The sequence below is a fragment of the Cetorhinus maximus genome, chromosome 10 (assembly GCF_964194155.1).
Source record: "Cetorhinus maximus chromosome 10, sCetMax3.hap1.1, whole genome shotgun sequence".
Classification (NCBI taxonomy): domain Eukaryota; kingdom Metazoa; phylum Chordata; class Chondrichthyes; order Lamniformes; family Cetorhinidae; genus Cetorhinus; species Cetorhinus maximus.
The window spans coordinates 32,932,403-32,960,348 of record NC_135888.1 but is presented as its reverse complement, the minus strand read 5'-3'; the positions used below and the strand labels follow the sequence as shown (position 1 = coordinate 32,960,348).

The 27,946-nt window shown below is 42.8% G+C and overlaps 1 protein-coding gene across 2 annotated transcripts in view; it reads right to left on the bottom strand.

The window, feature by feature from the left end:
* Window positions 1–27,946, bottom strand: part of pappaa (pregnancy-associated plasma protein A, pappalysin 1a) — a 314,646-nt gene that overhangs the window by 238,409 nt on the left and 48,291 nt on the right. For both annotated transcript variants that reach the window (XM_078550327.1, XM_078550328.1), the window contains exons 3-7: window positions 17,101–17,246; window positions 14,421–14,714; window positions 12,749–12,941; window positions 9,820–9,941; window positions 4,714–5,206 (exon numbers count right to left, since the gene is read on the bottom strand). In XM_078550327.1, coding sequence (XP_078406453.1) covers window positions 4,714–5,206; window positions 9,820–9,941; window positions 12,749–12,941; window positions 14,421–14,714; window positions 17,101–17,246 — 1,248 coding nt within the window. The remainder of the gene's footprint in view (window positions 1–4,713; window positions 5,207–9,819; window positions 9,942–12,748; window positions 12,942–14,420; window positions 14,715–17,100; window positions 17,247–27,946) is intronic.

Here is a 27,946-nt window from a genome sequence, read left to right as displayed (position 1 = left end):
CTCTTCTTGGCTTTTGGGGCCATGTCTTCTCTGGAGCAGTCCTGGGCTGCAAGCACTGAGAAGTGTGTGCACGACTGCAGTTTAAATTTGCCACCCTGCATGGGGAAGCGGTGAGGTAACGGAGTTGCAGGCATTGGAGACCACCCAGCAGCGAGATGGCGTGTTTCCTGTGGCTGCATAATTAATGAGGTGTGAATGGGATAATACGGCGTGAATACCCGCCATTGTGGCCGGAGGATAAAACAACTTTTTTCCCAGCCCCTACCGCACTTTATGCAAATCTGGGACAATTCCACCCATTGTGTTTAAAATGGATACAGAAGTCACCTGACCTACAAATTGGCCATGTTCTAGCAGCCTCTGAAAGCAGATTTCCAGGGCACATGTCTAGGCAATTCCCTGGTGGATTCACACTTGCCATTGTCTGAACTCTCTGCAAAACGTAAGGACAATGATCTACCAGACTTCATGACTCCAGAAACTGCCAGGAACAAAGAAGTACTAACAAAACTCATCATGCAAGGTGGATGCTAAGGACTCCTTATCCGTTTTGGTGGCATCTTGATAGCTTTGACAATGAGAGATCAAACCTTCGTTAATATGGATTTCCTTCCATCGTGTGCCAATAGCAGTGTTCACTTGATCGGAACCCCACTTGTGCAAAGCTATGATTATAAGATTGTTTGTTTGTTACAGAGAGGAGTCTACAGAATGCACTGGTAACATAAAGAAGGCTACAGATGGATTATTATCTCTCTATCTCACTCCCTGCTATTCTCAAGTTTGGAACCCTATCTCTGTTATATTTTGGAATACATCGCAGGGGTAGAGAATTTTGGTCAAAAGGAATTTTAAGTGTCAGGGCATCCACTTTGGAAAAAACGGATTACAGTTTAAAATAAACTGTCTCCAGAAAAAAACCCAACTTACTTTGGCCGCAACACCCCTGTACTTTCAAGACCACTAAAGGAACATCAGAACATATATTTCTTTTTTCCTTCTCATGGATTTTAATGCTTATCACCTCCTCCACCCTGTAGCTTGTTCTTTTTTACATGCTACTGTGGGCGTGTATATGTCACGGGATTTGTTTTCGTCTTCTTAATAAGTCTTATACTTTACCTGAATGAGTTTTTAAACAATAAAACTAACTCAACTTTTTAAGTCAAGAGATCTGGATGGCTTATTTCTTCATACAGCTTTACATATGGTGAAGTGCATACTGAATTGAAAAAGCACAACTTCTTCTTTATAACCAACCTCAGGAAAGGAAAAGAGGAATTAATTTACCTCTCTGGACTTGGTCATACAATATATGTTATGTGTTAACAGATTAAAAATGGGTTGAAATTATGCAGTGTAATATGACTTTTGAAGGTGGCAGGACATATCGAGAGAGTGGATAGCAAAACATATGGGATCTTAGGCTTCATAAACAGAGGCATTGAGTACCAATGCAGGGAAGCTACGATGAACCTATATAAAGTTCTGGTTAAGGCGCAACGGAGAATTGTGTCCAGTTCTGGTCATCCCATTTTAGGAAAGATGTGAAGGTCCTTGAGTGGCCACACAGGAGATTTACCAGAATGGTTCCAGGGATGGGAGGTTTCGGTTACAAGGTTAGGCTGGAAAGGCTGTGGTTGTTCTCTTTGGGGCAAATGAGATTGAGAGAAGATTTGATAGAGATGTAGAAGATTATGACAGACTCAGATAAGGCAGACAAGGAAAAACTCTTCCCATTAGCTGATAGTACAAAGACTAGGGAGCACAGATTTAAGGTTTTGGGCAAGAGATGTGTGGGGAATGTGAGGACGAACTTTTTTACTTAACGAGTGGTAATGACCTGGAACTCGCTGCCCATGAGGGTAGTAGAAGCAGAAACGATCAATGATTTCAAAAGAAATTTCGGTGGACACTCAAAGGAAGTAAACCTGCGGGGCTACGGGATCGAGTGGGGGAGTGGGCCTGATCAGATTGCTCCACGGGGAGCCGGCATGGACTTGATGGGCCAAATGGCTTCCTTCTGTGCCATAGATGACTCTCTCTCCCTAAGCTGAATTCCTTCGTCTGCGACTTTAACTGGGGTGTTAATCTATTTATTTTGATGCGTCCATTATTGATATTGCTCAGCACACTTTCATTTCACAATACCATAGTGTAATTAAAGTTTTGATTACTTTCTCTAAGAATCCTGAAAATGGTTTAGCCATGTGCTTTAATAAGACATTGACTGAAAGGGAAAACTTGGACATTAAAAGTCTGGTGTGACAAGATCCAGCACTCATTGGCTGGCCTTCTTAAACCTACCTAACAGTTCATGCTTTGAGTGAGAGCTTAGCACTGGAACTAAGACACAATTGAAATGTGAAGTTGTCTTTCACCTTCAGTGGTTGACTGACCTAATGCGAATGACGAACATTTGCTGTTCTTATTTGAAATCCCATGGATGTTTTCTCATGCCTCTATACTGTTGGATTCTCTTTTTATTATGCTCCATTCTTAGCGAGTTTCTTAATTATTCAACTTTTACATTTAAAAAAAGTTGGGGATTGGGAATATTTAAGAAGACTCAAGCAAAACATTTTTTTTCTATTTAAAGCAAATTTGGAACAGGCTATCCTCCTGTTGCCATTGGCCAAGTAGAGTGCGTGCAAGTATGTGCCAAAGTTTCAAATGTGATGCTTCAGTTTGTGCAGTGTTGAAGTTACATTATTCTGACTGTTCCCTTCACCAGCACTGTCATTATTCTACAGAGTACCATATATTTTACATTCTTGGCTGAACGGACCTGATCCCTGGCTAGAAAAATAAACTGAAAGGAATCTACATGGATTTTTCTTTTTCCTGCCTGTCAGCATTTGATCTCGTGTGTTCTAGATTTAGCCCACTGGGACTCATATACATATTTAACATGTCTCAGCCACTTTATAAAGTGCCTTCATGTAAATGGGAAATACCATCCAATTCATCGGCACTGACCACTGCCAACCTGCCAAGAGAGGGATCACTCAGCAGCTTAGGAAGTCTGGTTCTCTGTTGAGCAAAATATGCATGAATGAAAACTGAATACAAGTAAATTGAAGGAAGTGTTGCATGGAAACTGGTGATTCACTACACCAATTTACACCTTCAGAGGGTAAACTGATGAAGTAGAGCAATCAATGGTACTGTTAAATCACTCCATTAAATTGCACTCCGTTGCTCTTTTTCACCTTGTTTCTAACCTCTCCCACAAATGTTAGTCTCTCAGTTCCTGTTAAAAGCTGCTCTTGTGGATTGTCCAACAAGATGTTCTACCTATTCTGTTTTAACTTTCTATGTCCATTTGTCTCCATTCCTCATGGGCCTTGACCACCTATTCTGTTCCTTTACTGACTCTTATTCCCAGGACCCTCCTGACCTTGTGTTGAATGCTCCTTTCTGGAATAGCGGGGGCCTATCTCTTAAGGCTTGATGTAATTAAGTTGATCCTGTCTGTTTTAAAGATCTATACTTTGAACTTGTTCCATTCTGACTTTGTAATTCCTCAGGGTATTGTTATCCTGTTTTACATAATAACACAAAAGGATTTACAGTATGGAAATGGACCATTTGGCCTTGCAGTTTCGTGCCAGTGTTTACTCACATCTTCATCTAAACCCCATTCCATTCCTTTCTCCCGATCGTGCGCTTATCATGTGCTTAGGGGGAAAGTTTGAGGGGTAAATTTGATTTGTACTCTGCACTTTTGGCAATAGATATTGACTTGTTGCAGCAGTCATCAAACAAGTTCTTATCAAGTATAGTTGGTAATATTTTTTCATACTAATGTGCCTTACAAGTGGAGAAGACATGGAGCTGTTCCTGGCCGAATGAAACATCGATTCAAAGACCCGTTGGTGGAGTTTTGGACTAAGTTCAGTTGCTGGAGGAGCTTGATCCAAACATTCTGCCACAATGCTGCTATGTTTACTGTTACATTGAGTTCACATGGCAGCAGATGCTATATACTTGCAGCAGTTTCCGGTAATTTTTTTAAGTGAAGATGAAAATAATATATTACTAGTTGCGGCAATTTTGTCACTGATCATATTATCATGCATTCTCTTGTAACGCAGCTTGCAACACTCTTGCCTTGACCCAGTGTGTTATGTAAGTATTCATCTGGATTACATTGTGGAAACGTGAAGGGTTTATTAAAAAAATCTGAGCTGATTTATCTATAGGATCCGTTGAAATTTAAACAGTTTAATGATGTTGACCAGCAACACTTCGCTTAAAAGTTTTAGATTGGATTAAGTTCCATTTACTGCACTAAAATTTTGAAAAAATGTGTTCCTAGTTTTTGAATTCCACCATAAGATGATCTACAACCTTGATTTCTGTCAGTTCGTATAATATGGAAAAACCATGTCACTAGTGCTGGCATCTAAAATTCTAACATGAACTAGAAAACAGAAAATATTGTACTTTGGGGATTACAAAATGTAAGCACTGTGTTATATAACTTTTTGTGAAGGTAGAAAACGTTTTATCTATCCATAAATTTTTACTGCCTTTCTTTCTTCCCTCAGTTGTCCCTCTTTCACATTAAGAGAAACCTTATTGTTTGTGCCGAGCTGGCTGACAATGCAGGATCTTAAAAAAAATCCAAAGCATCCACAATTTCTAAAAAAAAATAGAAATTTGAATCAATTAATTGTTTAACGGGTCTTGTACTCGAAGCGTACTTACGTGTCTTCAAATCTTCTGCTCAGATCTTTCACCAAGAAGTCTGGTCCCTCTTTAAAAGGTGGATCCCGTATGATTTTGTATCGGATTGGCGTACATTCTTTGCAGAAAGTGTTCTGTGGCGCTGAGGTCAACATGGCAGCATCAATTTCCAAATGCTCGTCGAGTGTGAAGATTTGGACTCCATAAATCTCCTCCGACACCGTGAGTTTGACAGTAATGGGGATATCACAGAAGACATTTTGTGGCCCGAGTGAAATTTCTTTCCTGCTCACAGTCAGTAGTTTGATATTGTGGATGGCTCCATGAGCAGCCCATTCAGTGAAGGTGACCCAAACAGTCAGGGAATCGGGAATTAATGCGTGGCGGAATTCCAATTCCAAGTAGCAGCCCTGAGGCTCTGGACATTCTGGGGGAACCGTTTTCTCATCAACACCAGCATCTGGACTCCAAGTTCTGACACTGTTTTCGCAAGGTTGCTCCACGTCAGGGGGTCCTACATAGGGAAAGGTTTTTGAAAAAAATGAAATCCTCCGAGTAATTAATTAAAATAAGTGTGTTCCAGCTATTCATTCCTTGCACATTAAAAAAAACTGAAGGCCTGTCAAAATGAGAGATAAAATTACGATTGCGCAGACAAACATAGCACATAGGCTTCACTCTGCAACCAATTGTAAACTTTAATAATGCTTTGTTAAATACAAACTGCTGAACAAAGTTCACTGTGTAAATTAAGTTTCCTACCATTCTGATTAGTATATCAATGCATAGTGCTGTCAGAAAGATTAATGGGTGATATTTGATGCCTGTACCCTACAGAAACTATTGCTGCACGCATGTAATTTCTGCACCTACTATTCACTTCAGGAAATACTTGGCTATTTATTTTCCTTGTTTCTGATTTCTTTTTTTCTCATTTAATTTTTTTTACACTTTAACTAAAGGGCAATGTGGGGCCTTGAAAAGGGAGGAAGCATAGAACAATGTGCATAGAGATCACCCCAGCAGAGAAGGACGAGTTTCATTCCAAATAAGATAGATGCCAGAGGGAAATTGTTGCATTTAATTGCTGGCAATTGCTCTTTTGAAGCTTAATAAATGTTAGCCCTGCTTCACCCGAATAGCACGCATTATTTATGTCTCCGTGTTCCAATGTGTATTGTTACATAAGGGACATTATCAAAGTGCTGCAACGTATTTAGAAAGCGCAGTTTCAAATGTGTTTCTCTGAGCACAAAAGCATTGCAACAGATTCCTAGAAGCACTTGAGGGTGCCTCCAGACTGTCCAGGTCAGAAGGCTAATTAGGTTCCAAACTGAGCAGTCACACATCTATCACGATTGTTATTTGTGCTGATATCCATAATCCGCAGATAGAGATTCTGGAACAAGGCTAACAATTGGTGCTTTTACTTTCTGGCTCCAGCTTTCCTAGCTGGGAAGCAATCCAAAGTGGAATATTTTCTTCATATTTTTTAAGAGGTCTGGGAATTAGTGCAGTGAATATCTAAAGGCACACTGTCACATCAAATAGTATAATTTAAGCTAGCTTGCTTCACCAAGTTTCCTTCCCCAAATATTCCACTGTTGTGACACTGTTAGTAACTAAAGAATGGTGCTCGAATGAAAGGATTTTATCTCTCCCAACTTATCGTTTCCTTTTCCAAAGATGCTAACTCATATCTAATTACAGGTTCCATCATAAAGGCAGAAGTGGGTATGTTCGCATGATGATTGCACAATGTTCAGCACCATTCACAACTCCTCAGATACTGAAGTAGTCCATGTCCAGCAAAACCTGAACAATATTCAGGCTTGGGCTGACAAGTGGCAAGTGACATTCGCACCACACAAGTGCCAGGCAATGACCATCTCCAACAAGAGAGAATCTAACTGTTGCCCCTTGACATTCAATGGCATTGCCATTGCTGAATCCCCCACTATCAAAATTTTGGGGGTTACCACTGACCAGAAACTGAACTGGACTAGCCATATAAATATCGTGGCTACAAGATTAGGTCAGAGGCTAGGTATCTGGCAGTGAGTAACTCACCTCCTGACTCCCCAGAGTCTACAAGGCACAAGCCAGGAGTGTGATGGAATACTCTCCACTTGCCTGGATAAGTGCAGCTCCAACAACACTGAAGAAGCTTGACACCATCCAGGACAAAGCAGCCCACTTGATTGGAACCCATTCCACAAACATCCCTCCAGCATCGATGAACAGTGGCGGCAGTGTGTACCATCTACAAGATGCACTGCAGGAACTCACCAAGGCTCCTTGGACAGCACCTTCCAAACCCACGACCACTACCATTTAGAAGGACAGGGGCAGCAGATACTTGGGAGCACCACCACCTGGAAGTTCCCCTCCAAGCCACTCGCCATCCTGGCTTGGAAATATATCACCGTTCCTTCACTGTCGTTAGATCAAAATCCTGGAACTCCCTTCCTAACAGCACTGTGGGTTTACCTGCATCACGTGGACTACAGCGGTTTAAGAAGGCAGCTCACCACCATCTTCTCAAGGGCAATTAAGGATGGGCAATAAATGCTGGCCGAGCCCATATTGCGTAAATGAATAAAAAAATACAAAAGCTGTAGCCCTTGCTACATGTGTGAAGCATGTGAACCAGGATTGTGATTATTAGCAAGCTATTCCAAAACATGAGGGTAGTGGTCTCAGCACTAGTGGCATGCTTGTGTCAGCTATGGGTCAGTCGGTAGTACCTTTGCCTATGCATTGGAAGGCTGTGGATTCAAGTCCCACTTCATTACTTGAGCACAAAAATCAAGGCTTACACTCCAGTGCACTACTGAGGGAGTGCTGCACTATTGGATGTGAAGTCTTTTGGATGAGACATTAATCTGAGGCCTTGTCTGTTCTCTCGGGTGGATGTAAAAGATACCATGGCATGATTTCAACGGAAAGTTTTCCCAGTGCCCTGGCCAATATTTATTCCTCAATGAAAAAACAGATTATCTGGTCATTAACACATTGCTGTTTGTGTGGGTTTGCTGTGTGTAAATTGGCTGCTGTGTTGCCTATGTTGCAACAGTGACCATGCTTCAAAAGTACAATGCAGATGGGAGCAGGAAGCTGCAGAGGGATATTAGCAGATTAAATGAGTGGATAAAGCTTTGGGAAATATCAAGTGTGCGCAAGTATAATGTAATCTATCAGATAATAGAAGGATAAATCAGAGTATTTTCTAAATGATGAGAAACTGGGAACTTTGGAGGAGTAAAGAGATTACACAAACCATTAAAAGCTAATAGATAGAAAAAAATCAAAAAGACTAAAGGAATGTTGGCCTTTATCTCAAGGGTGCTGGATTACAAAGCGGAGGACATTATGCTTCAGCTGACATAGAGCTCTCAGGCACCATCTGAAGCATTGGAATCATTCTGGATATCACAACTCAGGAAGAATATATTGGTCTTGGAAAGGGTACAATGCAGATTCACCAGAAAGATGCTGGTATTTAGATGATTAAGTTATCAGACATGTTACATAAACCCAACTTGTATTCAGTTGAGTATAGAAGCTTGAAAGCTGTTTCAAATGATTTTACATGGAGAACCTATTTCCTCCAGTAGGAAAATCAAGAACATGGGAGCACGGTCATTAAATTAGGACTAGATCACGCGCAAGTGAAGTTAGAAAGCATTTCTTCACATGAGGGTAGTAAAAGTCTGGCACTCTCTTTTATATAAGGCTGCAGATGCTAGGATAATTGGAGTTTACAAAACCGAATTAGACAGACTTTTGTTAGGTAAGGTAATCAAGAGGACAAAGGTGCGTTATTAGAGTTGAGGTTCAGTGGCTTCCCTGCTCAGGGCTCAGATAAACATGCATTTGGGTATATTGATGTTGTAGCACCCTTATTTGCATAAATTTATGAGAATACTGCCTCATCCATCATCAAAACCCCGCAGGTTAATATCAGAAATGGCCTGGGCCTGAGCTAGTAAGCAGCCTGCTCATATTTAACTGCCTACCTACCAGTTTTCCACCGAGCAGGCAGAGTTATTTTTGCAATGTCTTCTCCACATTGAGAAGTGGGCACACAAATTCCATTGGCATGGTGCTTTAGCTGAACACTTAAAGAGAAACAGCAATATAAAGAGGACAGATGGAGGGTCTGTATCCCAGGAGAACCCTAACCTACAAGTGGCCTCTCGGCAATTGGCATATTTGTTTTATTTATTACTCTTTTGATGTGTTCTGCCCTAACGACACACTCTAGAGCAAGGAATGAGAGTGCAACAAAATATTTAATGAAATAAAAGATTTAGCTTGACAAGTGTTATATTAAAGCAAGTATTTTAAAAGAACGAATAAGCAAGAATATAATGTCCATATTATTGAAAACAAGAGTTGAAAAGTTAGATAGATTCATGATTGACAAGGGAGTCAAAGGGTATAGGGGATAGTGTGGAAAGTGGAGTTGAGGCCACAATCAGATTAGCCATGATCTTATCAAATGGCGGAGCAGGCTCGAGTGTCCAAATGCCTACTGCTCCTAATTTTTTATGTTCGTATACGAATATTAGATCTAGGAACAACTCTTTGTTTCACTCAGCATAAATAATATCTACCCAAAGAGCAAGACCACAGATTTCATATTGTTTAAATGTATAGGCAACAATTCCTTGCTTAACCGATTTAACATCTATTACAGTGGGAAACTTGATGGAATAACATGTTGGTGCCATGAACACACGAGACCATAAGCAATAGGATGTGAGCTCTCTGCTACAATTGGCAGCAATTTGGAGTCAATAAGAGCTGAGTAGATCCCAGAGGAAATGAAAGAGCAAAAAAACAGGAAGATAAATCAGCTCCGGGCACTCTTGCATGCGTACTAATAAGTAGTTGAAGATTGACACTTTGTCTGGTTGCTACCATAATTGGTAGGTAGTGAAGTCTAATGTTAACTATTGGGGAGGGATGGGCAGAGGTGGTGAGGAAAGAAATTAGTTTGCAAAATTAAATACATTAATTAAAATACAAATTTTAATTAAAATATATCAGAGGGTACATCTTTCTGCCTTTAAAAACTTCAGTAAAACTAAAGGTACAACAGTTCTCCCCAGTGTTACTAACCTTCTGCTTCTCTGGGGCTCCAGTGGCCGGATGGATCACATGGTCTAGGGGAAGAAGCATTGTAGGCGTACTGAACCAATGCTCCATGCTCAGAGCAGGCGTCACATATTGATCCCACTTCTCTAGAAATCCAAGAAGCAAAATAAAAGAAGAAAAGAAAGAACCAGCATCAACTTACAGTACTTTCAACATGCAAAAGCTACACCAGCTTCAGGATAAATCCACAATGGCCCTTCATTGGGCCAAAGAGATACAACAATAACAACATCAGTAACTTGTATTTATATAGTGCCTTGAACTTAGTAAAACATCGCAAAGTGCTTCACAGGAATGTTATCAAACAAAATATGACACTCTCCGTATGCCTGTTTATAACAGGCTCTTGGCTGCAAGTGTTATCATGCACAACAACCATGGTACCATTGTCCATCAATGGTTCACAGGAAACCTATGGGAAACAAATTGGCGTGGATTGTCCACATGGATTTTTCATACATCAACACACAGGTAAATGTACTTTTAGGCAAGTGATGTTAGGCAGAGATGTGGGGAACACTCTAAAGACATCAGCCCAGGTTTTACTGGAGCTGGGCATCTCATGGCATTATTTAGACTTGAGGGTTTAAGGGTTTTAACATATTTTACGCACAAGGTTGCTGGAAATGTGAGCTGATAAAGGCATGGGAAACAAGGCATCTGGGACCTATGTGAACAACAGGATGAACAGTGTATATCCTTAACCAATGAGATTAAAGGAATGAGAAGTTATCAAAGAAAGGAGAGTAAATTAACAGGGATGAATTCAATGTCAAATCAGATACAGAAAGAGAAATAAAGGGAAAGGAAGTTTGGATTAAAAGAGAAAAAGAGACAAAGGAAGATAAAATAACGCAAAATTTAAAACAGGACATTTATAAAATCACCAACAACAATTCACAGCATGAAGGAAAGAGACCCCACACCTTTAATTGTTCACTTTCTAGGCAAGTGAAGTTGATTGGATGTTATCAGCAATTACTATATGCAATCTTCCCTCTAAGCTTCATGACTGCACAGCTGTTTAGCAATCCAGAACTTACCACAAAGGCAGTGCACAAGAAGCAATTCGTTTAACATGTCTGCATGGCAATCTTAAAGGGGCTGCACATTGCAACAAATAGGTCAAAAAGGAAAGAAATTAGAGGGAAAGTTGATCAAGTAATTACAAGGGGACTTATGCTGCTAATCACTAGACTTTGGTGAATTTAATGAGTGATTTAAAAAAAATATTCACAGGAGGGCTTCACTGGCTGGGCCAGCATTTATTGCCATCCCTAGTTGCCCTTGAGAAGGTGGTGGTGAGCTGCCTTCTTGGACCGCTGCAGTCCATGTAGTGTAGGTACACCCACAGTGCTGTTAGGGAGGGAGTTCCAGGATTTTGACCCAGCGACAGTGAAGGAACAGCAAATTATTTCCAAGTCAGGATGGTGAGTGAATTGGAGGGGAACTTCCAGGTGATGGTGTTCCCATCTATCTGCTGCCCTCGTCCTTCTAGATGGTAGTGGTCATGGATTTGATGTTGAAGGAGCCTTGGTGAATTCCTGGGATGTGGGCATCACTGGCTGGACCAGCATTTATTGCCCATCCCTAATTTCCCTTGAGAACCAAGTGGTTTGCTAGGCCATTTCAGACCACATTGCTGTGGGTCTGGAGACACGTGTAGGACAGACCAGGCAAGGACAGCAGATTTCCTTCCCTAAAGCGCATTAGTGAACCAATGGTTCCAGATTTATTATCAAATTCAAATTTCACCATCTGCCACGGTAGGATTCGAACCCTGGTCCCCAGAGCATTACTCATCCAGTGATGATACCACGATGTCATCGTCACCATACCCAAATGCACGGACTTCATGGTCGGAATTTTCCCATCGGCGATTTGGGGGCGGGTCCCGCTCGCTGATGGGAAAATGACGCGGGATGACGTCGGGAGGAACCCCCGACCTCATCCCGGTCCATTTAAATTTTCAGGAAGGCGGGCGGACAGCGAAATCAGCTGTCTGCCCGCCGACCTGTCAATGGCCAATTGAGGCCATTGACAGGGTAATTAAAGTAATTAAGGGCCCTGCCCGTCCAACCTTAAGGCTGGCGGGCAGCCCAAGAGCCCCAGTGGGCTTCTGGTAATACATGAAACCTCATCCACTGGCAGGATGAGGTTTCATGTTCCTTTTTAAAAACTTTAATAAATGTAATGTGATATTTATTAACATGTCCCATCTCGTGTGACATTGTCACATGAGGGGGACATGTTAATAATATTTTTATTTTTCTATTTTTAAAGTTTTGTAAACTGTCACTAATCTCCCTGAGACAGCATTTAGTCTCAGGGAGCAGTGCGCTCTTTCGCACGCATGCACGAAAGAGCGCACTTTGACAGCTGGGGATTCCCTCCCCCCCCGCATAGGAAGGCCACTGGGCGGGCTTTAATTGGCCCGCCCACTCAAAATGGCGGCGGACCCCGTTTCGGTGGCGGGGGTCGGCTGTCCGCCCGCCGCCGAGTCGGTGGGGCCCACACGCCCATCAAGGGCAAAATTCTGCCCCTTGAAAACCAAGGGGAGGTTCAGGGTGAGATGTAATTTTTGTGAAGCTACCTATGAAGAAACACAAATCAGTCACCATCTTGTGCTGATTTTCGATTCATAGGCATATCTCCCTCACCATAATTTATTTGCTAAGTCACACATGAATTGTTTGCATTGCCTGCATTGTTCGCATGTTGTTTTTGGTTCAGCAAATTTAGGGCCCATATTTATTTTCCTCTTTCCTATTTGTGGTATTTTTCACATTGATTTGTGTTGAAACATGAGATGAGCTCACACATCAGTAAAACTTCATCATGGACGCAAACAAAAAAGCTTTCCTGTTAACATAGTATCAGAGGCCATTTTCACCTCTCGTAAAACTGCCCGTTGATTGGATGAAGCCAATGGAGTATCACCGATTCTGCAGTCTGATGTATTATCTCTGGAGCAACGGGAATTGGTGGAGGCTTTGTGGGTGGCTGCCAGCTCTGGTATACCAGGTCCAAGTAACAATGCATCCTGGCTACTTGATTGGGGCTAAAGGAATTTGTGCAGTCATCATCTTTAAAAGAGACACACACAACTTGTGACAAAGGCATGACAATAACATTACATTCAACATGTGTCAACATTTCTCTGTTATCCCTTCCTCCGTCCCCTTAATCCCCAAAATATATCATTGACACCCATTTCCTTTGTTTCTTTTATATTAACAAGGAGATTGATTGGAGGCTAAATGTCGAATACAAGTTGTATTCAATGTGCAATTGTCATTAAACAAGAGGTATTAAAGGTAAGGCCCTTAAATTACCCACTAAAATGCTTTTGGCTGCTATATACAATTTTACAGGAAAACCAAAAAGCAAATAAAATATTTGCAAGAGATTTGTTCCATCAAGAAAGAGGAAAATGTTGTTCTTTGACCTTTTATTCTCTCTTCCATAAATACAATAATTTCCTGTCGGGTTTTGCTGCAGGCAAACAAAGGTCTGTTAATATTGTTAAAAATATAATTGTCTTTTAATAATATTTGGATATTTGTTTAACACAGTGTTTGCCATCAGTCGGGTACCAGCCAACACAAATACCGAACTTACAAAAGGTTTAACTGCAGTCCCGATACATGCTCTAAAACAACAGAGGAGGGATTAGATAATCTATTTGTTTAGTAGAAAATCAAGACTGCTTGATAAACCAAATGGGGATTGCTTAGTGAGGTCTCCACCACTTTCCTTAAAGGTGGGCAAGTAAAGTAACTCCTTGGTTTCTGCTGCACTTCCATTGCACACCAGGCTAATGCTTCATCTTTTCATAATACAACTCCAAATGTGACAAGTGGAAAGGTCATAATGTATTCTGCAACAACGTGAAAAGAGCAGTAATTCAAGCAAGCACTTCTTTATAAGATAAAAACAAAAAGCTAAAAGCTACTGCGGATGCTGGAAATCCAAAACAAAAACAGAATTACCTGGAAAAACTCAGCAGGTCTGGCAGCATTGGTGGAGAAGAAATCAGTTAACGTTTCGAGTCTTCATGACCCTTCGGCAGAACTGAGTATAGTTAGGAGAAAGGTGAAATATAAGCTGGTCTAAGGTGGGGGGGCGGGGGGGAGAGAGAAGTTGAGGGTGTGGTGATTGTGGAGATAAGCAAGCAGTGATAGGAGCAGATAATCAAAAGATGTCACAGACAAAAGGATCAAAGAAGTGTTGAAGGTGGTGATATTGTCTAAGAAAAGTGCTAATTAAGAATGGAAGACAGGATACTCAAGGTACAGCTCTAGTGGGGGTGGGGTGGAAAGACTAACAAAGTTTTAGTTTTAGATTTAAAAATAATGGAAATAGGTGGGAAAAGAAGAATCTATATAAATTATTGAAAAAAAAGGGAGGGGGGAGAAACGGGGTGGGGATGGGGGGAGGGGGAGTTTAAGATCTAAAGTTGTTGAATTCAATATTCAGCCCGGAAGGCTGTAAAGTGCCTAGTCGGACACAGGTTATAAGACACAGGTTCCTTTCATGCATAGTCGATGTAGTGTCCATTTTACCTGCGTAGCTCATGTAGTTAAAGAAAGGAGTGTTGACAAAGTGACCAAAACCACATGTGTCATTTCCAGGGTCGGGATCTTTGCACTGCTTATTTTTTGGCGTTGGATTAGTATCAGCACACAAATCGCCAGTCTCCAATGAAGCCTCAGTCTCCATGCACGGGTCTGTGCAAGATTCAATTTCAGAAATCCCCTTGAACACGTGGTAGAGTCCAAGACTGTGGCCGATTTCATGGATCATGGTGTGAGTATGACCTGTGATTCCGTAGAATGAAGGGTTCAGCACTATCCCACCTATACGTACAAAAACAGAGTCATGTTACGTACAGAAGACAAAGGTGGTGGGGGTTTATAAGATAAAATGGTGCATTTATACCAGTTGAGATGTAAGCAGGTGTAAGCATGAATAGTGCAGGAGTGAAATCCTGAAACAGGCTGTAGGCTGTGAGCTTTCACACCTATTTCCTTTGAGCCATTGTCAAACCATTCACTGTCGTAAAGCAATCTGTTAATCAGTTTAGCTTCATGGATTTATTTCTAACCCTACATTTCAAACATATACCACTACCAGATCACCCTGTTTGAAAGCAGGCAATCATCACAAATAGAAAATCCACACAAACCTGCCCCCAATTACTTCACAATTATGCATGTTAACACACCAGTTCATTACTCTAAAAAAAGGTTCATTTTTAGGCTAATCTTCATTTAAAATTCAGCGGGCTTGATTTTATGCCCCTGGCTGGGCATGTTTTCGGTTTGGGGGTGGGGTGGGGTGGGGTGGGGGTGGGGAGGGGGGGTGGGTGGCACGTAAAATATTTTGGCTGACTAGTCCACCGCCTTCCCACCCATCCCAACCTGGGGCCCATAATACGAGGGGGTGATGGGGGGAGGGGAATGGGTGGGGGTGGTGTGGTGAGTAAGGCACCCACTAGCACGCCTGCCCATTGGCCAATTATTGCCCACTTAAGACCATCAATCCACCTTGATTGCCATGAAATGCTGGACAGTGGTAGGCGGGTGAGAGTGGAAAGGTCGTTTTTTCAAACAATTTTGTCCAAAAGGCAGCAAGGAAAGGGTGAAGGGGAGCACATCATTCAGGGGTTTCCCCGTGTATATTGGGTGCACCCCTCCACCCCAAGGTGTTAGCCCCTTTGTGCCTCCGTGCCTGGCCTCCAAAACCCGCCCACACCAACCCCTTCCTTAGGCCCCCCCCCCACATCCCTCCCCACCCAAAACCCCAGGCTTGCCTTGCTCCAGTGCCATGTTGTCTTCATTCCGGGGGCCTTCTTGCTGTCCCAGCAGCGCCCACTATAGAGTTGTGGTGCTGCTGAAACTGCTAGAGCTGCTCTTGAGGACAGGCCTTCCTTTGACTGAAGGGTGGAAGTCCGACCCCCAGCTTGTTTAGGCCGCTGACAGCTTGTTACCACAGCAGGGCAGCCTTTTTTTTTAAGTCAGCCAGTTTGGAACCATCTTTTCTTCTGGGGTGGGGTAGCAGCACGCGCACCGCCCCCCACAGCCCACCCCACCCCTCCCCCAGCCACTGGTAACATCCAGCCCAGTGTCTTATATCAGGACAACTGACATATTAATTATTAGATTCTGCTCCCTGCTTCGGAGCAGGCTCGATGGGCCATGTGGTCCAGCCCTGCTTCTATTTCTTAAGTTCTTATGCTCTACTTAACTGCTTATGGCTTAGCACATCTATTCCCTTCCACCTCCCATTATTTTTTGACTTTCCTGCCCCTGCAAGTGAGAAAATATAAAGAGTTGTAGCACTTTTGAATAAGTAGGCAGAGCAGATGGAAAAATATCAACGGTGGTCAAATATTACCTCGGGATGACTGAGGTGTTTGATGAATGTCTATCATTCTTAAACTTGTTGCAAATTGTCATCTGTGTTAATAATTACATCAATTCTAGAAACTTTGTTTCAGTTTTTCATGGCAACATGAGTTAGTTCACAGAAGTTCCACTGCCTTCATACATGAATACATCTATATAAGGCCAGAGTAGTCCCCTCCAACAGCCTAACCACCAATTCAGCTGGGCTTCATATGACAGGCATCAGTAAATCTAGACCATGTAACATTCTGTCACATTAAAACTAATTGTGATAAATTTTGATTGGGACTTATCTCGAGTGTTATGTTCTTAGTCATCTGGCAGTTCAATAGTGAACATTGCTAGGTGTGTTTGAATTCACTTGTTCTTGCTCCTCTGATAACTTAGATGTCATATGGTGAAAATACCATAATATTTTGAGAGAAAGAGTTGTGGGATTGAGATTACCCTTTTAGGATTTCCTTGAAATGTATTGTGCCTTACTTTTTAAAAAAAAACCTTTCATTTATTTTTGTTGCATGAATGTTCCTTTATGGGATTTTCCAAGCGGAGAGTGGGCTTGTTGTATTGTATCACATGCATGCACATTAGGAAAAGTGCTACTGTACTGAGTATGGAACTCACTTCATAGGATAGTGGCCAGTAGAAGACTGGAGAGAGAAAGAGAGAAAGAGAGAGGGAGAGAGAGAGAGAGATGGTTGAGGCAGAACAACCTGAAGGTAAAGGTTGATTTGGCCAATTGGCTATCAACAAAAAAAATTTAAAAATCAAGATGAATGATGAAAGTAATTATCTCTGAACAGTATAATTTTTTTATAAATCATGCATTAGCTACCTAGATGTGTCAGGGCTTCTTTGTCCCATGGCCATGTGGCAACTCCAGCCAGCTCCTCGTCAGATGAATTGGCAAAGAATATATTGAGATGTGTTGCACCATCCAGTTTCAGAATGTTCTTCAGATCTTTCACGTCCAAATATGCCCTATAATCCAAACATAAATCCTATGAAAATGTTCTTTCATGCCTCATTATCTCCTCCAATTAGGGTACAATGCTGGATCCATTTCTAGTAAACTAAAAATACTGGGCCACAATTTGCTGTCAAAATAGTGGGGAGGGCAATGACGCTCGCCATTATTTATGTACAACAGCAATAGGCACTTCAGGCGAGGACAGATGTGAGATTAAACACAGAAATCCAGAAGTTGCTCTCCGAGATGCACCACACCGCCATTAGCTTCGTGAAAACAGCACCGTGCGCTAAACCTCACCACTCAAATGCATTGAACAGGGTGAATTTACTGCACTTGCACAGTTAATACAAACTAAGCTCGCTGCGAGAATTGAAGTCTTATCTATTTCAGTCTAAGTGCCCTTTTAACGTCATGCTAAGTGGTATTCACTGCCAAACAACCTCTTTGGCACCGAAAATTCACCATTACAGGATTTTGGAGATTTTCTACTTTTTTTTTGCTCTGCCTTTATGAGCAGAATTTTCAGGTCGGCGTATGAGCGGCCTTCTGCTATTTTACCTTTACGCAACTATCAGCATTTTCTTTAGTCTTTACCACTACCATTAACACTCCCTTTGCCTTGTGTGCATGACATCTTTGTCAATCTCTCTTTAGCTCCCACCTATCCCTGACCTTCTATCTTGCTCCACCCTCTCCTAAACAGTATAAAATCCATCAACTTTCTACTTCTCTTTAGCTCTGAAGAAGAGTTATATGGACTTGAAATGTTAACTCTGTTTCTCTCTCCACATATGCTGCCAGACCCGATGCGCTCGAGCGTAAAATAGTGAGGGATGACGCTGGGCGAGCGTCCTGACGTCATCCCACGCTTGTGTGATGTTTTGGTCGGTGGGCACGCGCAAAAGTCCGAAGTGCGCCGGCCGACAATTAAGAGGGCGATTAAGCCCATTAAAGTTGTAATTGGCCCCAATTTTTTGTGGTCTGTCCAACCTCACCATTGGTGGACGGGTGAATCGTCCTGGCATTTTTCATGAAACCTCAACCAATGGCAGGATGAGGGTTCCGTTATTAAATAAATAAAAATCTACCGACAGAATTTTTATAATGTATATGTTCAGGCAACCGTTTGTGATGCTTGGACATTTATGTTCTGATTTTAAAATCTTTAATACTTTTGAAGTCTTCAGCTCCCTGAGGCAGCTCTCTGCCTTCAGGGAGCTTTCATTCCACGTTCCCCCGTGTCCGCGCTTATGTCAGCGCCCGCCCTCTTCCCGCCCCCACTCTGGCAGTGCTGAGCATTCCAGCATGCGCTTCACGTTGGCTGGCCGTTAATTGGTCAGCCAGTGTGAAATCGCGGTCGGGGGGCTGATTGCGGTCAGCCGGCTGCTCCCAGACTCAGCCATCGCGCCAGTCCGCCGACCTGAAACTTCTGCCCATGGCTCTTTTTTCCCTCTTTCTTTTAATCCAATCTTTTGTTTGCTCTCTTTATTTTTCTATCCATAAGTGAATATGGGTGGGCATTACTCAGTAAATTTGCTGTTCCTGAGTTCCCAACAGGAAACCATGCCTGTGTGGACATTAGACAGGCTGTGATTCTCCTACCAGTCAGGTAAATAGCTGATGGGCACAGTATAGGAGGGAATCAGAACCATACCTCAGTAGCAATTCAAACCTTCAGTGAAGATAAGGAAGGGAGATGATTGCTGAAAATTTAGGCAAAAAGTTTCCCTAATTTTCTGCAGAAGAATATTGCCACAATGTCACCTCATCGAAAAAGGCGATTTGTTTTAAGATTTTGACTTGTAGTTTACTTCACATCTGTTTTATTTTATTTATTTGATGTGCTGGTCATGCGATGCAATAAAAGGAGAAACATCTTTTAAAACTGTGATCACCTACTCAATGACAATTCAAATTTAAAGATGTATGCAATATTAGAGACTCTCTGCAGTATTCAATCAGATGATGCATTTCACAAGGACAGGAGTATTGGTCTGCATCTTGCGGTCCCAATAGTGGCAAACGCTGAGAGGTATGTTGCTATTGAGGGCCACAATGGCACTGGAACTTCCACTTACCCTTGAAGTTACGGCATGCCTGAATGCACTACTTGGAAGTCTACACTGATGGTCCCATAGCTCTACACCCCAGACCCCCGGCAACAGCCCAACTCCTGGCACCTCTGGCACTGCCCCCAACCCCTTCCTCCCTCCAGCACCCCGGGCATGGGGCCTAAGCTGTGACAGCTATTGATGCACATAAAATATTACAAGAACAATGGTCTAATGGAAGTTTTGTCCAGTTATTTGGCAATGGCTGTCTACATCTGATTGAAAACTTTGCAGAAGTATTTTGAGAAGTAATGCACATCAGTGAAATAGTTTGTGCAGAAGATGTGTGCATTATTCAACCTCCCTAATGTAAGACGCCAACATAGCATTGTTACAACCTTGCTGCTGGAAAGGAAGACCAGGAAATGTCATCCTGTCTCTGCTCTGTCCTACCGCCACCTGCCCCCCCACCCCCCCAAAATTGCTGACGCTCCACCACATCCCCAATGTTGCTTTGCCCCACCAATCCCCCCACCCAACCCCCAGCTCCTTCCTGGCTTCTCAGTCCCGCTGATGTTGGAGAAAAGCTGAGAGTGCCTGCGGGTGGGTCGGGGGAGTGGGTCGTGGAGCAGAGATGGGGTACCAAGGTGGGCAGGAGGATGGTAACAGGGAAGGTGTGGAGTGGAGTGGGGGATGCCCGGGATGGAATGGGAAGTGTGCTGAGTGGGAACAGAGCTGGGGTTGCTGGGTGGGGGGGGAGTGGAGCCAAGGGTGCTTGTGGTGGGGGTTGGGGGGAGGTGTAATTAAAAACTGATCAAATAAGAAATTGACAGTCACTCAAAAACACTTACCTATCATTGAGCTGAAGACGGACCCGCTAAAGGGCATTTCTTCAGCTTGTAACAACAGTGGGAGGGTGCATGGCTTCACTGGGAATACCCCTCACAGCTTGGCCTCCCCACTCACCTCGCTGATGGACCCACGCTGCAACCGGGAGGGCAAGTTTCTGCTGCAGCCTGTGAGAAAGGTAGGCGTGTAGTTTGAAACGCAGCCAGTGGCGTACACCTCTGCTTCACTGCTGACTGTAAGATTCAGGCCATTATATCATGGCATACAGAATGTATTATTTTACTGCTCAGATGAAATTGTGGGAGGAATTTTAACCTTCCCACAACAGGTTCTGGGGGCATGGGGCAGTTAAATTGCCTGAGTAACCGGCTCTGGAGAAGTGGGACCATAATTATAATAGCGAAATGAAGCTCAATTCCTGATACTTTGGTGGTGATTTGAAATTAAGGCCTGAAACCAGCAGGTAAAGGGAGGCAAGGGCAGCTGGATCAAGCTGTTAACTGCTTTAATGCTGTGGGCTAGCAGGAGCAGGTCTGCTCCTTCCAGCCCCTCAACAACATCTGCTGCCAGTTGTCCCTCCTTCCCAATTTCTGGTCTGACCCTATCACCACACCTTTTCCTCCTTCTCCTTGGTTCCTCCTGGTCCTCAACCCCTCTCAGTTTCCAGTCACAGAAAGCCAGAACCCAGCTCCCAATCTTTCCCAGTTGCCGGCTACTATCCGTAACAGTTCCTGGCTGTGACCTTCAATGGCTGGTTTCCCTGCCAGCAGCCAGTCAGCCTGTCAATACACCCAACTGCCAGGCAGCAAATGGAGTAAAAGAACAATAATGAGGCCTTCCATTAAATATGCCAGCACTTCTGCAATCCTGGGATTTCCAGGTGAGGAAGATCGATGTACAAAAGCTGTCACAATGGGCTAGATATGCGCCCTGTGTGTTTCTCGAATCTCCAGCTGCCAGACACTGCCAGTGGAATGCCTGGCCCTCAGTGCACATAATATTGGGCCTCATGCTAGACAGAAGAATGAAACCTCTGTGGGAGCCCAACAACTATAGGCCACGAGACCACGAAAACAAGCAGCACAGCCAGGGAAAGGAAGGTCCGGACATGGGGGCTTTATTTTCTATGCACCAGCGGTACAGGCTGTTACTGCGGAACCTGTAGGAGCACTCCTGCCCTTGCAGCCTCTGCCGCACCCCAAAAAATAAACTAAAGCTGGAATTTTCCTGCCCCCGCCGCCCCCACAGCGGGCTCCCCCATGGGCGGATGTGACGGGCCATTCACACTTCCATTCACTCCGGTGGGAACAGAAGATCCCACCAGCGGGAGGGGCCAGAAAATTTCTCCCAGGACGTAATACCTGAGCTTCTCTTTGGCTCAGCTGCCACCCGAAATTAAGTAAAGTTGGCACGTTGCATACTCTGCCCAGAGTCCTCAAATTGAAAAATTTGTCGACTTTGATACCAATTTCCACCCCTCTCACATCTTCATATGGTCAACCTCCAACACTTCTCTTCCCTTCTTTGACCTCTCTGCTTCCATTTCTGGTGATAGACTGTCCACTAATATTCATTACAAGCCCACCGACTCCCATTAACTATTAACACCTTCTGCTATTATACGTTTATGCAACTATCAGCACTTTCTTTAGTCTTTACCACTACCATTAACACTCCCTTTGCCTTGTGTGCATGACATCTTTGTCAATCTCTCTTTAGCTCCCACCTATCCCTGACCTTCTATCTTGCTCCACCTGCTCCACCCCCTCTTAAACAGTATAAAATCCATCAACTTCCCTACTTCTCTTTAGCTCTGAAGAAGAGTTATTTGGACTTGAAATGTTAACTCTGTTTCTCTCTCCACATATGCTGCCAGACCTGCTGAGTTTTTCCAGCATTTTCTGTTTTTATTCCTAAAATGCCAATTGGGCTCCAAAGTATGTCAAAGGGCTTTAATTTGCATAATTAAAAATAGCCTACTGCCTAATTCATGCAGACGCTCTGGACATTTAGAGGCAAGCCCTTGAGCAGATAGATCAAGAATATTGTTCATGCGAATAGGGATTTAAGTCACACTCCACCAGATTTGGAGCACTAATGCCTGGCAGGCAGCCTTAAAATCTTCCCTTATAGGTGTCGTTGGGAGTCTCCCAATTCCTTCTGAAAGGTATAATCTCTGAATTATCGTCTATGAAATTTAGAATGGTTTTTGAATGCAAAACTCCAATTGTAACAACCATTGTTTAAAATATTGAAATTAAGTACAAGGCAGCAATCAGACCAAATGAGCTGCTCCTGCCTCACAACCAAATTTTATTAATCTTAATCCTTGAAATAGCCAGTTATGACTCAATGGGTAGCACTCTTGCCTCTAAGACAGAAGACTATGCATTTAAGTCTCACTCCAGAGACATGGGGCAGCTTTTTCCGGCTGGTGAGCGGGGGTGGGGGCTGCTCGCCGACATGTAAAATGACACAGGGTGACACCGGGTGTGCGTCCTGATGTCTCCCCACGTCATTTAGATTTTCAGTTCGGTGGGCGCGCAGCCAAGTCGGGTCAATGGCCTACTGAGGCCATTAATAAAGTAATTGAAATGGTTAATGGACCTGGCTGTCCAACCTTAAGGTTGGCGGGCAGGCGAAGAGCCCAGGCGGCCTTCCAAAAAAGCACAAACCCTCATCCACGGGTGGGATGAGGTTTCATGAGGGAGTTAAAATTTTCGGAATATATTTAAATAAAAGTAATGGACACGTCCCAGTTCATGGGACAGTGTCACATGAGGGGACATGTCAGGAAAATTTTTTCGAACCTTTAAAAATCCTTTATAGCTTCAACCGATCTCCCTGAGGCGGCGCTTTGCCTCAGGGAGATCTGTGCGCTGTTTCGCGCACATGCGCAAAAGAGCATACTACCGGCTCAGGGAATCCCCCCCCCTCCACCGCCCGCACAGGGAGTGCTCAGAGCTTCCGAGCGGAGGTCACACTGGGCAGGCCAAATAAGGCCCGCCCACTTAAAATGTCGTTGTGTCCCAACCAGGAGCACCAATCGGGAACCTGGCTGCCTGTGCCCACTCCCACACAACACCCCCGATGGGGAGCAAATGCTACCCATAATTACAAAATCTAGGCTGACACTCCATTCATCTGACCCAATATCTCCTCCGTGGTTTGGTGTCATACTTAGCTTCATAATGTCTCTGTGAAGCACCTTGGGATATTTTATTATGTAAATAGAACTATATGAATGCAAGTTATTGTTGTATAATCAAGCAATCCCCTACATATTACTTACCAGAGTAAAATCTTATCTTTTTCATAGCAGAGACATAAACATTTTAATTGTGATGAATTTGCTGCAATAATTTTGACCAGCATAACTATTTGACTAGAGTGAACGTAAGGCTTATATTACACAGTAAAATGTATAGGTTAAATGCTTTGTGTGGTAGCAATGCCTGCATTTTTACTGTAAATATGTTTATTATTTTCAGCAGAGGCTGCAGCATGCCATTGAGTGGAGCTCAAACATTGATAAGAGTTAATGTTCAGAGCTGTCTTGCTAGATCCTGATGACTTTTGTTTTAGTGAGCCTCAACTGTGCCGGACTGCACTACACCTGACATATCCAAAAGTTCAGCTGAATCCAAAGATTTTATATTCAGGTACTTCTCATTTGGGTAGATGGAATTCAGATGACGTTGTTGTAATTGCCTTTTTCCTCTGTTTCATTTAACTCATTGCTTCCAAAAATCTGTCTGTAAAGGCCATGAAACATAACACATTTACTACAAATGATTACTACCAGATTGCTTATTCTCTTGTTACGATTATGAGGTTGATACGATTATTATATTTTGGGATTGCAGCTTTAAATTTAGGATAAATGAAGGGGCCATATGGCTTGTTCTGCAGTCTGTCTGACAGTAAGCCTAGGTGATTTGATTGTTTGAGATCAAAGAAAGGCTTAGATTGTTTTACTGAGAAAACAGTGCAAGGTCTTTATGCTTGGAGACAATGGCAACTATCTCCAAGTTTACCATGTATAGACCCTGAGTCTCCCAAAGTTCTAGGAAGATATTGTTGGTATTGAGTTGCAAACAGTTGTACTATAAACCATCCATTTACTTTTAAGATGAAATGGAATTGGGATCAAGAATAGATAATTAGTATTTTTCCCTGGCTGTAAGGTTAATATGTTCACATTGTCATGGGGAAGAGGGTGGAGGAAGTCATTTTTGAGATCAGGTTACGGGCATCCCTACAAATCAATGAATATCACAGACAGCAAAGGTTTTGGGTGGTTATAACAGAGATTAGGCTGTTTGACTTGGTGAGTTACGACAGCCGGATGCAGGAGGGAGACTGTCTCTACTTGAAGAGATACATCCTGCAGTCATCTAATGATTCTAAGAAATTTGTTCTGCCATGGCCAGAGGGAGGAGGGAGCAATGGAATAGGCTTTACTACCAGTGGTGGATTTAGAAACTCACCAAAAACTGAGGAAAGAGCCTGGAGATGGTCACTCAAAGTTACTGCTCAGCAAAACAGGGATATGGGAACTCATTGGAAGCTGGGAGTAACTGTGGAGTTGCTTAAAGGACTGTAATTCCATGGAGAATGATTGGTGATCTGTATACAAGGGGAATGTCACTGTCTATAGTTAAAGTATAAGTTTCCTACTAAATAAAAATAGCATTTAGTCAATAAATTTTTAGTTATTTGTTGCAGTAAAAGTTTAAAAAAGTGAAATGATGTTGAGTCATTCTTTCAGCTAATAACTGGAAGTTTGAATCTTTTAAAAAAAAATTATCGGTCTCTACTGAGATCGTAACAGTCTGCAGGTATCAGCATTGGGCTGACTGTATTGTCGCTGTGCCTTGACGACCCTGTCTGTTGCAAATGGAGGGGGAAGAGGTAAACCATGTTGCCTTTGGGGCAGGTACGTTTGTAGGTTGTGTGATATGGACGCAGTGGCAACTCATCCTTGTCTACTCATCCCTGACTGAGGATCTCATCCCTCAATTTGCATTGAGGGTTGTGGTTTCAGTGGGGACATATCCACTAGAAAATTCTTTGCAAGGCATCTGTGTTGTTGGGGGCTCATGCACTGACAAGAGAAAGGAGCAAAAAGGGAAGGGGAAATCACCATCCTAGCTGTGGAGAATCTTCCATAGTGTAGATGCCATAGTGACGTACGTGAAATGGTGACTTGCCTAATCAGTTCTCCTGGGCTACAAATGGGGAATGTACAAAAGAGCAGCTAGGGTTTATGCCGCTGAACGCTATCCAGTGCTATCTACTTGAAAGTCAATATTGAAAAGGTGCAATTGGATTTGTCTCTGCACAAGACCCCATTGAGTGGGGGCTATGCATGCTGGGGTGGGCAGGGAGGGACATTTCAAAGACTGATCACTTACAGTGTGTACTCAGAGGTGGAGTCTAAAATTCTGAGACCCTGTCAGTCTTCCGATATTTTATCCAAGTTTTACTGTCAGCAGACTATTTGGTCATGCAGGACATCACAGCCAAGTCCAGTCCTCTCTGTACCTTATGTTCATCAATATTTACTTTCAAGCAGAGAGCACAAGATAGTGGGCAGCAGCGTGACCCTTAACTGCTCTTTCTTACTTTCCTCCTTTGTAGCCCAGGGGAGTTGATTCGGCCAATCAGCATAGATCAGGGTTCAAATGTTGAACCTCCCCCAAAGCAGCAACAACAAACAAGAACTTGTCTTTATATATCAAATTTAGATAGAGTGAAACATCCTAAGATGTGCATCACAGGAGAGTTACCAATTATAATTTGACACCAAAACAACTGAGGAGAGATTAGGACATATGATTAAAATCTTGGTCGATCAGGAGGGAGAAATAGAGGGGCTCAGAGAAGGAATTCGGTAGCTGATGACCCAGGCATCTGAAGGCACGGCCGCCAATGTGGGGTGGTCAAAATTTGGAATGTGCAAGAGGCTAGAAAAATAGTCCGTTACCCGTTTAAGCCACAGATGGAGCTTAATTGTACAACTATTAATAAATAGAGGCCAATGGGTGAGGCCAGTTGTTGAGAGGAAAACACAACCTGTTAATCTCTGACTCAGTCCGCTATCCACAACCAGTTTTGCTCATAGCAAATTCAGCATGTGACATTCAGTTCTTTCCTTTGTGATTGAATACATTAAGAGAAAACATTGCGCAAGAGGACATAACCTTAAAAATCAAGCTAGGTTGTTCAGGGGTGATGCCTGGGAGCATTTTTTCACACAAAGAGTTGTGAAAATCTGGAACTCTCCACCAAAAAATGGTTGCGGCTTGGTCAATTGAAAATTTCAAAACTGAGATTAAAAGGTCTGTGTTAGACAAGGGGCTGGATTTTCCTCTTGGAAGCATGTTTTGTGAGTTGAGCTATTTCGCAGCTCATAAACTACACTCCTGACTGATGTGCGACTTTTCCCAGGATTTTGTCTTTTTGCCTTTTCACACAGGACTCTAGTTTGCAATGCAGTTTGTGAGCAGCAAACCATTGCAGGAGAAGTGTGGAAGTGTGTGTTTGGGGGGTTGGGAGGGTGCGGGTTCGTGAGAAGGTCCACCTCAATTCTTGGTGACAGGAGCACAGCTCTTAACATTGTTAAAAGAACCCATATACCCCACCACTCTTCCCTTAATCTCCCTGCCACTCCATTTCCTCTCCAATCACCGCCCATGTATTCACCAAAGCTACTCACTATCCACTATGGACAGTCTTCAGACTCCATGCAATATCAGTGGAAAATATTTTGCATTCTTTAGTTAAAAAGAAGTCTCTCACCATCTAACAAAATCCTCCATCAAATATGTTATTATTGATGCTGAGAAAAAATGCATTCCGCCATATTAAAAACACTGCAATACTTGTAATTCAATTAGCTTGCGTCAACAAACCAGTAACCACATAAAAGGCACAATCTATTATTACTTAAAACTGTCATTCATTCTCAGATGAATGGAGCATCTACTATGCTGAAACCCACTGGCACTTGAATCTTAGCCAAACATTCATAATGGCCACAGCTGTCGAAACAATAGCATATTCACTAAGACGGAATGAACAGAAGGTGCTTATTTCAATTTCAAAACAGTATGCTTGTTAATCAATGGATGGAAGTACTGTAGATGGTTAGATATTTTTTTAACTGTCAAAAGCAGTTTTTTTTAAGTGGCCAGAGCTGTCACTCCATTTAAATCACAGTTCAAAAGATGACAGCACATGCTGACAGGACATCTTGTAATATTTTTCACTGCATTATGGTATTTTCTCCATTAGTACTGTAACGCATGTGAACAATTACAAAATGCTGGTCAATGTAAGGGTCAACAATTTGAAGGGCTGATCCCTATGATGAATCACTGCATTTAAAATGCATCTAGATTACAATACAGTACCTAATAGTGACATTTGAAAGTGTGAAAACATTTTACACTTACCTCTCAAATGTTCCTGTCTTTCCATTTCTGCATAAACTCTCAAACAGGCCGCTTTTTATGAGTTTCCAAAAGCTCTCACCACTGGACAAAAATGGTCCGAGTTTCACCCTCCACTTAAAATGGGGAACCTGACCTTAGCAGGGCAGGTGTGTATTTTACATACTAGGCATTCCCGATTCACAAAAAGGCCAAAGGAAAATGATACGGGGTTGAGAATGGGGAGGAAAATGAGATTTCTTCCAAAAAAACAATCAAAGTGCGGCCATTCACGCACCAAAATGTGCCTCCACACCCAGATGAAAATTCGGCTCAAGGTGTCAACTGTGGCTCAGTTGGGAAATACTCAGT